Source organism: Onychomys torridus, chromosome 21 (assembly GCF_903995425.1).
Source record: "Onychomys torridus chromosome 21, mOncTor1.1, whole genome shotgun sequence".
Lineage (NCBI taxonomy): Eukaryota > Metazoa > Chordata > Mammalia > Rodentia > Cricetidae > Onychomys > Onychomys torridus.
The window spans coordinates 15,076,265-15,090,109 of NC_050463.1; the positions used below are offsets into that span (position 1 = coordinate 15,076,265).

The window sequence follows — 13,845 nt, forward strand, 5'->3', positions numbered from 1 at the left end:
GTGTTGAAATACTAACCAAAATGATATTTTTAAATGAAAAACTACGGTCATTCAACCCAACCAGACTAAAAGACAAGGATTAGACGAACCAGCCCACAGCTCCTGCTGCCAGGAACGAGGGCAGACTTGAACATTCTCAGGTACTCACTGAGGATTCAATAGAGGATCTCCTACTGTGTGTCTAGTACTAGGCTAGGTATAAGGAAGAGGGAGACTTGAACCAAAACAGTGCCTACCCTGAAGTACTTGGTGGAAGGATAGATACTACCTACTCGTTCAATAACCATGCTGGGAATTTTCAACATAGGCTTGGTAACACCATGACTCCAATTTTGGGTTGGAGTTTTGAAACATGTCTTACACTGTAGCCTAGGCTGGCCTGGAGCTCACTGTATAACTCAGGCCACCATGAAATTCCAGGAGTCCTCCTGATTCAGCCACTCAACTACTGAGAGTATAGGCATGGGCCACCATACTGGACAGCAGTGACCAGTAAAGTAACAGTATGAAAAAACAGAGTTCTTCATTCCAGACCTGAATGTTTAACAGCCACTCAACGTCCTTTCTGTCTGAAATCCCCTTTCTTTACAGTTCATTTAATATACAATTTATTGAATACCTACTGTGTGAAAGTTTCCAGGTACTCGAGACTAAAATCAGTTTTCAGATTTCAGTGAGTCATTTTTCCATCTTTAGAAATTCTAAATTTCTGTGTAGTTTTCAAATCTCAGAGTTCTAATCCCATCCCATGGTTCCCTGTACTCTTTAAAACGTGTTTGCCCAGAATGTCCCTCATTGTGTTTTGCTTTGTATTCTGAGCTATCATGAAATACTAACCAAAATGACACTAAGCATGTAGTGAGTACATTAATCACAATTCTCCAGAGACACATAGCCTAGACATAGACAGATGTAGAGATATATGAGATGAGATTCATCAAGGGAGTTAGTTCATGTGAATGTGAAACCTGAGAAGTCCACTGTAGGCCAGCAGCAGCAGGGAGGACCAGGAAATATGGTGGTGTAGTAGCATAGTCCAAACTAGAGTCCTCAGCCAAAGATCAGAGAACCCAAGAAGTTACTGGTACAAGTCCAAAGGCTGGTGAACCTGGGCTTTTGCTGTATGGGGAGGGGTGGTGGGGATAGGAAAAGAAAGATATGCTAGCTCCAGAAGAGAGAGGCAGTGTGAATTTATCTTTCCTTTCTTTGCTCAAGCCAGGAAACCAGCCAACTGGATGAAGACCACACACATTGACTGAGGCAAATCTCCCCTTACACTCTACTGATTCAAGTGCAATCTTCTGGAATATCCCTATAGATGCTTGGAAATAATGCTTTCTCAGCTCACTGGCTATCCCTCCATTCCAGATTAAGAGCTAAAATGAGCCAGTTCACTCACAATCACCTGTTTCATAAAGATGTGAATAACTGGCTTCTGTTCTATTACATTCCATAGATATTTGCCATGGAGAAGTGAAAAGCATTTTTATAAAGGAATTATAAAATCAAACATCATATTTCTTAGTTACCTGGAAAAATCATTGTAGCTGCAAGATTTCCTGTGTCCCACCTGGTCCATGGTCAGGACAAATCTCTCACCCACAGTCCCACAGCCTTTTATGAAATAATCACTCAGAAGCTTATATTAATTACAACTGCTTGGCCATTAGCTCAGGCTTATTACTGACTAGCTCTTACACTTAAATTAACCCATAATTTTTATCTATGTTTAGCCACATGGCTTGGTACCTTTTCTCAGTTCTACCTTAACATCTTGCTTTCTCTGTGTCTGGCTGGTGACTCCTTCCAGACTCTTCCTTTCTGTTCCTGTCTATCTGCTTATATTTCCTGCCTGCCTTTAAGCTGCCTTTCCATAAGCCAATACAGTTTTATTTATTAACCCTTTAACCTAGTAAAATTATATATGATAAAACAGTTATCAAGCAAGAATTACAGTTACAGTATCTAGTTTATTTATATTTGGCAAATTTAAAGAAAATATTCTATCTATCCTATATTTGTGAGTCTAAGGTTTCATATCTAATTTATCTTTTATAATAACCAAGGAAAATTATAACTATCTAGTTTTCAACTATATCAAAGACCTCAGAACGAAAGAATATTACCCAAGTTAGCAGGAAATGTATTGGAAGCAATTTCCAAAACTCTGGAAACGACAGAGACAACTGCCTGCTTGACAGTCATCCAAAGTTCCTCTGCAACATTGGGGCATCCATCTTTAGCCCATAGGTCTAGAGTCTCTCATTCACTTCTCTCTATGTCCTGTAGAATGTCTGGCAGTCTCTTCTGCAAAGCTAGAATCTGAAGGACCATTTCATCTTGCAAAATCCAGTGGTCACCTTCCTATGTGTCCTGCATGCCCAGTTTATACAACATACTCGCAATCAGTTGATGCAAGGGCATTTTTTGCCCCACAAAGAAAGCAAACTCCATGATGAGTTTCTTCAATGCCCATCCCCTCCTTGAAATAATTGGTGCTGCCAGGAGCAAACATGTCTCATTGTCCAGAAAAGTCTAAGTTCTTATGACATTTTAAATGATGTATTCTGTAGGTCTTTGAAGTGTTTGAAGATTACCTATCTATCTGAAATATATCTATATCTAGAAAACTCATCTGTACTTCTTAGTTATACATTACATTTCAAGTGAGGTGCACAAACATACCTTAAACAAGAGTAGAAATATATATACAGTATAACAAAATTAACTTTACTGGTCTGCTGGCATCTTGCTCCTTGGGCAGCTGACTGGTGTCTCCTTCCAGATTCAGCCTTTCTGTTCCTGTCTATCTGCTTATATTTCCTGCCTGCCTTTAAGCTGCCTTAGCCAATACAGTTTTATTTATTAACCAATCAGAGCAACACATATTCACAGCATACAGAAAGACATTCCATAGCAAATTATAGTCAGGAAATGTGTGTGTGTGTGTGTGTGTGTGTGTGTGTGTGTGTGTGTGTGTGTGTGCTGCAGAAGAATGGGGCAAAAATGGGAATAGTAGTGTAGTTATGTCTCAAACAACACTGAACAAGACTTAAATGCTTTGACCCTGCTGATAGAAATGTATATAAACTTACTTAAAACATTATGAGACTTTCTGTGTGATTTTTTTAGAAGCTTGGTTGGGTAGATTTTGCATATGAACTTTGTAGGCAACAATGTCATATGGCATCATCTAAAGGTTAGACATATGTGCTTCCACTAAATGTGGAGAGCTTTTTAACAGGACTCTACAGGACTCTGCAGAACCAATTCAGAAGCTAACGGTGCTCTTAAAATCTGTGTCCAGAACTCAAGTAGCAACACTTTCATATTCTGTTCCCTCAAAGCTTCATATTTCAGTTCAGGTTCCAGGTAAGGGCAAATAGATGGTTAATGGAAAGACAGTTAAAGAGTTTGCAATAATCTTTAATCTACCAGCAAATAAACTACGTTAGGTAACAAGATAGTATTCTTTGGAATATGAAAGTTTGTTTCATTGGCTATCTAAAATTAATCTGAATTACATACATATTCCAAACTCAAGTAGGAAGGCATAACTAAGACAAAAACTGGTCTTCAGTTTTATATTGCTGGCTTTTGGTAAATGTCCTTAACAAATAACTAGTAGCCCAGTTTAAATTGTCCCTGACCAATTTTAATGCTTCCATCTTATTCCATGGGCAGATCTTTGAACATAAAGAATAGGTACCAGCACTTCTGCCTCTTCTACACTTGAGAGAAAAAGGAAGACCCCAAAGGAGAGGGGGTGGTAGTTTGAGAATAAAGTACCTACGACACTAACAGAGCTGCTCAAAAGAAGGCTTGCCTAAAGAAAAGGAAAAAAAAATAACCTAATGACCTCCTAGAGCACAGAAGTTGTAAAGCTCTAAAACAATGAGGAGAAATGGTGAGTAGGCCAGCATAGCTGACTCATTAGCAGCAGAGGGAAAGCTCTTCAGTGGGAAATAGTTGATGCACCAGACTTGCAATCTACAGGGACCCCAGATCTGAGAAATTATAATTTAAAAATGAAGACTTGAAAACATACCTGGAACACCTGGATTTGTTCCTTTTGGTGATAACAATGACTGAGAAGTGTTAACAGTTAAATTTGTATACATGGGGTACCAAGAAGTCTTCCTAAGCTTGAACACAGGATCTGAAACACAGAGTCAAGAATGGCATCAAAATCTGTCTACAACAAGTTGGAACATCCAACCTACTACAAGGGGAGCAGGGGTTTTTGTTGTTGTTTATTTTACTTTTTTTTTTTTTTTGAAAAATCAAGAGCTTAATTTTTAGTGTCTGAAGCTTGACATGCTGATTAAGTGGGTATCAAGCAGAGGTTACAGTGAGGGGGATGGTCTTAGAAAAGTAACCAGAAAACAGTGTTTGGCTCCCAAGATTTGCCAGGCTCATGTACAGAGTAAGAGAAGATAGAAAAGAACACTGTAGGTACTGAGTCCATGGGTGTCCCAACATGTGACGGTCAGAAGAACCTTGAACATAAGAGAAGTTTCAGAGTTAAGAGGCAGATATTAGCAGATATGGAGAAAATCATGAGGAAGAGAACTCTAAATTTATATGGAGCTAAAAATAACCAAGAATATAAAAGCAAAAATTAACAAAACAAGAAGCATTTAAATCCAGAACTACAACTGGAGACTGAAGCATCCTTCCCTCAGTGATGACAGAATGGGGGTGGGGGGGGACAGTAAGTATAGAGGATTTGAATTGGAATAAGCAAATTTGATTTAATTGACAAGAGGAAACACATAACATAGTTAAGCAGCCGGGCAGCGGTGGCGCACGCCTTTAATCCCAGCACTGGGAGGCAGAAGCAGGTTGATCTTTGTGAGTTCAAGGCCAGCCTGGTCTACAGAGTGAGTTCCAGGAAAGGCTTCAAAGCTACACAGAGAAACCCTGTCTCAAAACCAAAATAGTTAAGTACTACCTAAAGGCAAGTACTGGTTCTACCTGACTATCTAATGGGGATCAACAGCCTGGAGTAGTTGACAGCCCCTTCTGACCCCAGGACTCAAAGAGCAAGTGACAAGTAGACTTCCTGTAGCCAAAGAACTAGAGAAAGTTAAAGAACTAGATCTTTACTGGATCTGCTCGGTAGTCTCTGAAAGGGATTCAGATGCTGCCTAAGGCCAGAAGGAGGAGGAGAAGGAGATGCTCTCTTGCCAGCCCTCAAGCCTCCTACCCACCATTAACAAGGTGATGTGTGAAAAACAGACCTGGCAGGGGCTGCAATGCTGAGCAGAGCACAGATAAGGGCATGGAACAGAGACAATATAAACCAGGCAGGGGACAGGCATAACACACCCACTGATTTGTCCTTTGTCAAAGAACCACGGGAACTTGTTGAAGAATTTGAGGTCGTAATCTGACTAGCCTTCTCAAATTTTTGCTCAAGTTATGGTGTGAAGACTGTACTGGAAAGAGAAGTAGCTAGATGGTCGTGGAAGAGGTGCTATGGTCCATTTCATCTGACCACGCAGACTCTGGTGGCCCTCACTGAAGTAACAAAAGCAAACTAAAAGCCAGTTGAGAAGACACACTGATGTCCAAGTAAGGAAGAGGGGGAAATCAATGATAACTCTCAGGTTTCTATCTGAATATCAAGGGAAGAATACAGGAGAAGAAATCTGCTGAAATGGGGAATAGGGGGAACATGTTTACAAGAAAAGCCCAGTTTTGATGCTCAGGCACATCATCAAAATCCTGGGCTCCAATGGAGAAGGGAGTGTCTTGTTGGAGCTCTGAACCAGCATATGCATTTGGAAGCCATAGCCACATACCCAATAGTGTGAAACTGGAGGACTAGGGACAATTTTGGATAAATACCAATGTTCAAATGACAGAAGAGGAATAAAATAAAATTTAAAAATCAGAAAGAATTTAAGGAGAATAGAGTGCAAAATAGAGCATTTCTCAAGACAATTAAAGGGTCGGTCAAGACAGTGGGAACCCAGAGGAGGCCTTGGTCAGCATTATTTCTATAAGAATGAAGAGGCAGATTAGTGGCAAACTGAGCCAAGTGACATCATATACAGACAAACAATCTAAGTTTGGCTGGGAGAGAGAGGTGACAAGAGGACAGCAGTCAAGGAGGTTTCCTGGACCCTAGGAAGCCAAGATAAACTGTTGAGCATGAGAATGGCATGCAAGGGAGGAGGGGATTTTTTGAGAATGCCATTTTCACCCACCCGCCTGTGAGGAGAACATATGGGGCAGCAAAGACATATTCACACTTCGAGTTCTGTTGCTCTGAGTGCCTTCTGCTTTGACTTACAGAGAAAGTCAACATTAAAAAATTCTTCTTCAAGTCCATCCAAGGGTCCCCTGGAGGTGCTGAGAGGAACCAACCATCCAAGCCATACCACCCCCATCAGGAGCACCCTCTCACAACCAAGTCATGATCTCTATAGGGCCAAGATGGTGTCATTTAAACCTCCTTGGCCTTACCAGCTGGTGTTGGCTTTGAAGGTTACAGCTGCCAGTGTTGATACCAGAAGTGTACCCCCATCACTAGTATGGCAGCCAGGAAGGATGCATCTCAGGGGCTTCCAGGAATAGCAACCAGGTTAAGCAGTCTACTGTGCCAGCTCCTACCCAACCCCTGCTAGCTCACTCAGCCAGAGACACTCTTACAAAGCCGGCCTCTGTGTGAGCACGTGCACGTGCGGACATGCATGTGTGTGATGTTTACTCCTGATAACCGCCAGGCGTTGAGTATTGCCTGTGTTTTTCCCTCACTGTGCATCACTGATTTCTATCCTCTCACTTTATACCTGAGGAAATTGAGGCATAGAAAACACATAGTTTGACCGAGATCACAGATCTAATAGGCCCAGGGGGAAGCTATATATGCACACATATCTGCCATGAAAGCCAAGCTCACGCCTCCTATCTACCTGCTGCCCAGACTTCAGGCTGAGCCTGCCAGACTCCTCTTCCCTGTGTGATATGCTTCCTTCTCATCATTTTCTATGATTCAGGCCACAGATTCTAGAATGGTTCACCAGAGATATTTTTATAGCTACTCTCATGGTGGAAGAAAATTGTCTTAATCTTGGTTGGGCACATATCAACTACAGAAGAGAGATGGCTGATTCTACTCACCAGCCAGGATTAAGCCCAAACCAGCCAGGATGCACAGATCTGTCCTGTTAACTAAATCCTCCCATCAGGACCAATAGGATCAGGACTCCTCTTTTGCAAGGCAAACATCTTTTTAAGCTGAATATTGGCCTAGCCCAGATGTGTTGCTAAGCTACAGTCTCCTTTCTTATCCATATAAAAATAAAATTCACCTTACTAGAATGTCTGCTAGCTTGTCTATTAACTGGAAGCAGAAAAATTTTGACCCAAGGTGATCATGGTATATATTTATCTTTTCTCCTTATAGAGACATCTCAAGGACAAAGGTCCAGTCCTTGCCCAACCAGGGCTTAGAAAATCTGAAGAAGCTGAAGGCCAGATCGACTTACAGCTTAAAGAAGCTTCCTAGTCTAGAAAAGTTTGTCACTCTCGTGGAGGCCAGCCTCACCTACCCCAGCCACTGCTGTGCTTTCGCAAACTGGAGACGACAAATGTGAGTCCTTCTATGTCCATCCCTGAAGTATGGCATAGGCCTTCCTGCCTTGGAGAACCTCTACTGACTGGTGACATGAAAATCCACACACAGGGGACATTTTTGACTGAAGGAAGTCCTGAGGCATTTTCTGGATCAAAGAGTCAGTATTGTAGAGGGCAAGAGTAGACTGGGTTCATAAGTTCTTTGAAAAATGATCGCAGAAGAAAGGATGAGTCACATGGTGGAGTGTCTACCAAATATTAAACAAGAAGTTGGTCCCTGACTCATACTGACACTCAGCACCACCCCCACCCCTTTGCTTTATATCAATATTGATTTGTCTTTCTAGTGTCAAACTCTACACCTCATAAATGTCCTGTCCCATAAAATAAGTTAATGCTCGGACCTACTGACATCAAAGTCTCCTGGGAAGGAAGGAAGCAAAAATGCCATCCAGAAAAATGTGTGCACACCTGTAACATCTCCCAAGCACACTAAGCCCCTCGGATCCACCCCCAGACTTCAGCAACTCACAGATTGTGCAAAAAAGGGCCTTTACAGAGGCACACACCTAAACAGGATAACCTAAACAGAGCCAGGACCCAGTGGTAACTCTTTTAAAGGATCTGGAAAAGGGCGAGACATGGCAGTTTTAGAGAGAGAGTCCATACCCTCCAGACATTAAAAGGGTCGATTGGAGGGAGGAAGTTACTGGGTATCAGCTGTTCTCAGCCCTATCATTTTCCTCGAAATCACCAATGGGAGCCGCTCCATGCAGTCTTACTCAGCTGAATGAGGCCTTTCCGGCATCCTTCAGTAGTAGCCCAGCATCAGGCCCGAGGCAGCGCCACTGACAGGTTATTTTACTGTTTAATGCACTCTCGTCAGTTAGCCAGCCTTTAACATATACCAAGCTGCAGTAGCTAATTCACTTGCTCAAATCCAAGAAAAGGAGCATCAAGACATCCCGTGCCCTACAATGCTTCCAAAGCAGTGCAAAGTACCTAGACCCACAGGAGGGTCCAGCAGGAAGGGGGCTGCTCCTCGGAGTTAGTGAGCATCACTGGGAAACTACCTGGGTTTAGAGACATCACACAGATTGGCTCAACAGCTGGAGAATTTCTTCCCAACAGCTAGAGCTCTTAAGGGCCTTGGCCTAGGCAAATGGCTTGCCCCTTTATATTCCGGACAAAAATTCTTCTAGCCAATTGTCTGCAAAGGCCTTACAATAGAGCACCCTCAGGAAAAATCTCAAAGAATATTAAGGTCACCATTAGAGTGGCTGCTGGAGCTGGGCGGTGGTGGCGCACTGCTTTAATCCCAGCACTCAGGAGGCAGAGCCTCTTTGTGAGTTCGAGGCCAGCCTGGTCTCCAAAGTGAGTTCCAGGAAAGTCAAAAAGCTACACACAGAAACCCTGTCTCAAAAAAACCAAAAAAAAAAAAAAAAAGAGTGGCCACTGGTATGCTCTATGGCCCTATGCCTGTGAACCATAGGAAAGACTCTTAACTTTGTTGCTAAGAGACCTCTGACCTTGCCACCTCCTGGTTACATGGACCAAACTTTAGGACTCTCTCAACCAGAAGCCTCAAATTTGCCTTAGCTATTGCATGCCATAAAGCTTCCTCTGATCCCTCCAGGCCACTTGGTCTTTATACCTTCTGGGACCCTGTTAGAGCTTTCATCAAGAACTGTAAGGGTACACCAAAGATGTGGCCCACAGGTCTCTCATCATGTACCCAAATGGGTGTTTTGGCCTGTTTGTTTGTTTGTTTTTTCACTCAGCAGATTCACACACACACACACATACCAACAAACACAAAATGACTGTGCTGTCTAGAAGACAACAGAATTTCTTCCAAATACAGTGTCGTTTCATTACCTATCATGTGAACGGAGATTTGGTAATAAGATTTGTCTTCTAAGCTGTTTCATGAAACTGTGCTTCTGGTCCTGGTTGAGAAATAATACCCACAATATAAATACACGCCCCATGATGCCACGGGGTTTGGGCTAACAGCCCTCTTGAACTCCTGTTGAAGCGCTGGGTCAACCATTCCCCTTAATTGAGTCAGATATCTTCTATACTCATCTAGCTTTGTTTTGTTTCTCCTCTGTCCTTTGAGTTCCCTTGCATTAAGGCCATTTTCTTACAACTGTATTTGAAACTGGTGCATCATAGCACATGCTTCCAGATGCCCACACAGGCCTAGAGCCTAACATGAACCCGGTGAGCACCATCAGCTGGTCTTTAGTGCTGGTGGAGGGGAGCACTCCCGGCTGCACACAATAGCACCTTCCATCCTCATTGCTAACATTGCAGAGTGAATCATTCTCAGCATGATTCCCTTCCTACAAAGGCAGAAACTAGGGCTCTTGGAGCTACTGAATAACTGCATCACCATTGACCAAATGAAGCTTCCAAACTTCAGCTCTGCCTGCTTCCAGAGCTCAGGCTCCAGGGTTTTCTCTGCTCCCATCCACTTAGCAGCTGTCCATCAGTGGCTGGAGTCCTCAAGCTCCACTTTTAAACCGTCACTGTGCTACCTCCCTGAGGATTGCCAAGATACTGCAAGGCAACACTGATTTTCCTCAGCTCAGTCTGTGGCATTGGACACACAAGCTCTCATCCTGTGGACGCACAGGATGGCTGCTCCTCCCCCAGCCACCTGCCTCTTCTTGTTTCAACTGTTATCTCCAGGGACATAAGTACCTCGTGTCAATGGGTGACTTCTGTTTCAAGAAAAGGAGAGCTCACTATTAAGTAGGTCGGTAGTAGCACCGGTGATTAGAATCCTCTTTATTAAAGCCAGTAACCCCAGGAAGAGGAGACTTTCTCTCCATAGTGAAAACAGCTCCGATTGCACTGAGCCAGACTGCAATCCACACTCACCAGAGAAGTTCCTTTCTGCCCCTAGAGTTGGGTTCCAACTAACCCAGAGACAGGATTCAAACTAAGCACCACAGAATGGCCCTCTTGTCTCCTCTACACCTATCCCGGAGCTCACCTCACTTTAGTTCACTGACTAAAAACTCAGTGAATCCCTGGCTTCCCATTCCAGCCATTTTCAATTATGTGTGTCAACTGTCCTCATTGGTGTAGCTAGGACAGATTTGAGAGATCTTTTCAGTGTCTAAAAGATGATACTCCAAAAAGAAAAGAAGAAAGACAGAATCTCTAAGGTCAAGATAAACTGACTTCTGGCCATTTAGTTCATTTCCCAGTGAGAGAAAAGAGTGCTGTTCTCCAGGACACCCCTTCTCACTGGGGTGAGGGGAAAGCTCAGTCTACCGCACTGGACACACAAGCTTCCATCCTGTAGAAGCAAATGAGAGTTGCTTCTCTCCCAGCCACCTGCCTTTGGGGTGGGGTGGGGAGGGGGACTTTAGTGCTCTTCCTCTTTCTCACTCCCCAGCTGCCTGAGCTTGGCTTAAATTTGAGAAAACACTCTCTTTTAACATTCCTGTGAACTCTCCCCTTGAGCAGGAAGGGAAGGAAGAGTGAAGATATATTTTTGAAGAAAAAAGGTATATGTTTGATTTCTTTTTCCCATCAAGAATTCTCCCATGTGAATGAGTCACACTGGTTAAGCCTTTACATTACAAAAATATCGCTCCTGTCCATGTGAAATTCTTAGTAGATACTTACGCATACACTTGTTGAATATTTACCACCTGGGTCTCATTCAATTATTTCTGTAAGTGCCTCTATCCTGCTGACAACGTCTCATATATTTTGGCTTTAAAAAAAAAAAGAAAGAAAGAAAGAAAAGAAAAGGGGAAAAAAAGACAAGAAGTTTCCCTGAGAGGACTCATGGCTCCTGGGAGATGTTACAACCTGTGAATAAAAGAGGCTCCTTTAAAACTTGCATTTGCTCAGCTGGCCACCCCCAAGGGAACTGTTTCATATGAGAGAACCAGGTTTAATCTGCAGGGCAAATGAATGCCTGAGACCTATTGTCACCTCTGGGGAGTGAGATGATAAAGCGTAAGATCCTGGTAGCATTTCAGGGAAATTAGCTGGCCTCTCAACAGCCCAAGAACCCAAGAGCCAAAGGATGGGGCTGCCGGAGAATTAACTCCAGACTCTCACGCTCTGGTTCGTGCAGATAAAACTAGCAAATAAGCTCTCATTCATGTCAGAGAACATAATCTCCCAGTGATTAGACTAGATAAATAGGAGTGTGTCTGCCCAGGCATGCTAGAAGATACCTGAATGGAGACAGGAAGGAAAGAAGTAGAGATAATATCAAGTCTGTAAATTATTTGCACTTAACAGCAAAGATTAGCTAGTCCCAGGCGCCTTCCTCCCCACATTCAGGTTGTGGCCAGATGGTTTCCCTCGTGGGTTATCCAACTCTAGGAATATATATATACACATGTTGTTCTGCTCATTTACAGTAAGCAGCCTTAACCCATGAGTCAGCCTCAAGGGCAGACAAGATGTTAGAAATTAAAACAATCTCAAGAAGATGCTGTATAAAGATGATAATATATTTGCCATTCTCTACCCAGGATGTTGATTCTATTCCTTTTTGTATTTTTTTTCTAGCTCTGAACTTCATCCAATTTGCAACAAATCTATTTTAAGGCAAGATACTGATTATGTGACTCAGGCTAGGGATCAGAGTGTCTCTGTGATAGATGATGAACCCAGTTATGGAAAAGAATCTGACATGATGTACAGTGAATTTGACTATGACTTATGTAATGAAGTTGTTGATGTAACCTGCTCCCCAAAGCCAGATGCCTTCAATCCATGTGAAGATATCATGGGGTACAACATCCTCAGAATCTTGATATGGTTTATTAGCATCCTGGCCATCACTGGAAACATCACAGTGCTGGTGATCCTGACTACCAGCCAGTACAAACTCACTGTGCCCCGGTTCCTTATGTGTAACCTCGCCTTCGCTGATCTCTGCATTGGAATCTACTTGCTGCTCATAGCATCAGTTGATATCCATACCAAGAGCCAGTACCACAATTATGCCATTGACTGGCAAACGGGACCGGGCTGCGATGCCGCTGGCTTTTTCACTGTCTTTGCCAGTGAACTATCAGTCTACACGCTGACAGCCATCACCCTAGAAAGATGGCATACCATCACTCACGCCATGCAACTGGAATGCAAGGTGCAGCTCCGCCATGCTGCCAGCATCATGGTGATGGGCTGGATCTTTGCCTTTGCAGCTGCTCTCTTCCCCATCTTCGGAATCAGTAGCTACATGAAAGTGAGCATCTGCCTACCCATGGATATTGACAGCCCTTTGTCCCAGCTGTATGTTATGGCCCTCCTTGTGCTCAATGTTCTGGCCTTTGTAGTCATCTGTGGCTGCTACACCCATATCTATCTCACAGTGCGGAATCCTAATGTTGTGTCCTCATCAAGCGACACGAAGATCGCCAAGCGCATGGCCACACTCATTTTCACTGACTTTCTCTGCATGGCCCCCATTTCTTTCTTTGCCATTTCTGCCTCACTCAAGGTGCCCCTCATCACTGTGTCCAAGGCCAAGATCCTCCTGGTTCTGTTCTACCCCATCAATTCCTGTGCCAATCCTTTCCTCTACGCCATCTTCACCAAGAACTTCCGCAGGGATTTCTTCATCCTGATGAGCAAGTTTGGCTGTTATGAAATGCAAGCCCAGATTTATAGAACTGAAACCTCATCCAATGCCCACAACTTCCACGCAAGGAAGGGCCACTGCCCCTCAGCTTCCAAAGCCACCAATAGCTCCAGTTACATGCTTGTCCGTCTAAGTCATTCAACACGGAGGTAAAAAGTAATGTGAAAACGGATCGTCCCCTTGAATGACAATGATAATGAAGAATAGGCCATGGAATAGCTGACTGTGTTTCTACACTTTCACCTACCTGTTCTTCCTGGCTGCGTGCACAGCAAATCGGTCAGGAGCTATTAATCTCTCACGTGACTCATTTAAGAACTGAATTATTGGAAACAGCAATTAAAACAACTTGTTTTATGCTTCTGTTCGGTTTGTCTCAACTGATTTGGTAAAACTCATGTTCAGTAGACTGAGCAAGGATTTTTTTTTTTGGGGGGGGGGTGGGGTTACAAATGAGGAAAACAAGGCTCCAAGAGCTCAATGACTTGCTTGAAACTGCCTGATGTATGAGAGGCAGAACCAGGATGAAGGAACCCAGCTCTGCAAGACTTTCCAAGAGAAACATCACAACATCATCCAAATACTTATTGAGGGCCCACGACAGCTTTGTCATGGGTCAGTGTGTACAGACT

At 43.3% G+C, this 13,845-nt stretch overlaps 1 protein-coding gene across 1 annotated transcript in view; it reads left to right on the forward strand.

The window, feature by feature from the left end:
* Nucleotides 1–13,558, forward strand: part of Fshr (follicle stimulating hormone receptor) — a 179,382-nt gene extending 165,824 nt beyond the window's left edge. Inside the window, exons 9-10 of the mRNA XM_036171349.1 lie at nt 7,418–7,603; nt 12,136–13,558. Of these exons, the coding sequence (XP_036027242.1) occupies nt 7,418–7,603; nt 12,136–13,366 (1,417 nt within the window). The 3' untranslated portion in view covers nt 13,367–13,558. The remainder of the gene's footprint in view (nt 1–7,417; nt 7,604–12,135) is intronic.
* The last annotated feature ends 287 nt before the right edge of the window (nt 13,559–13,845 follow it).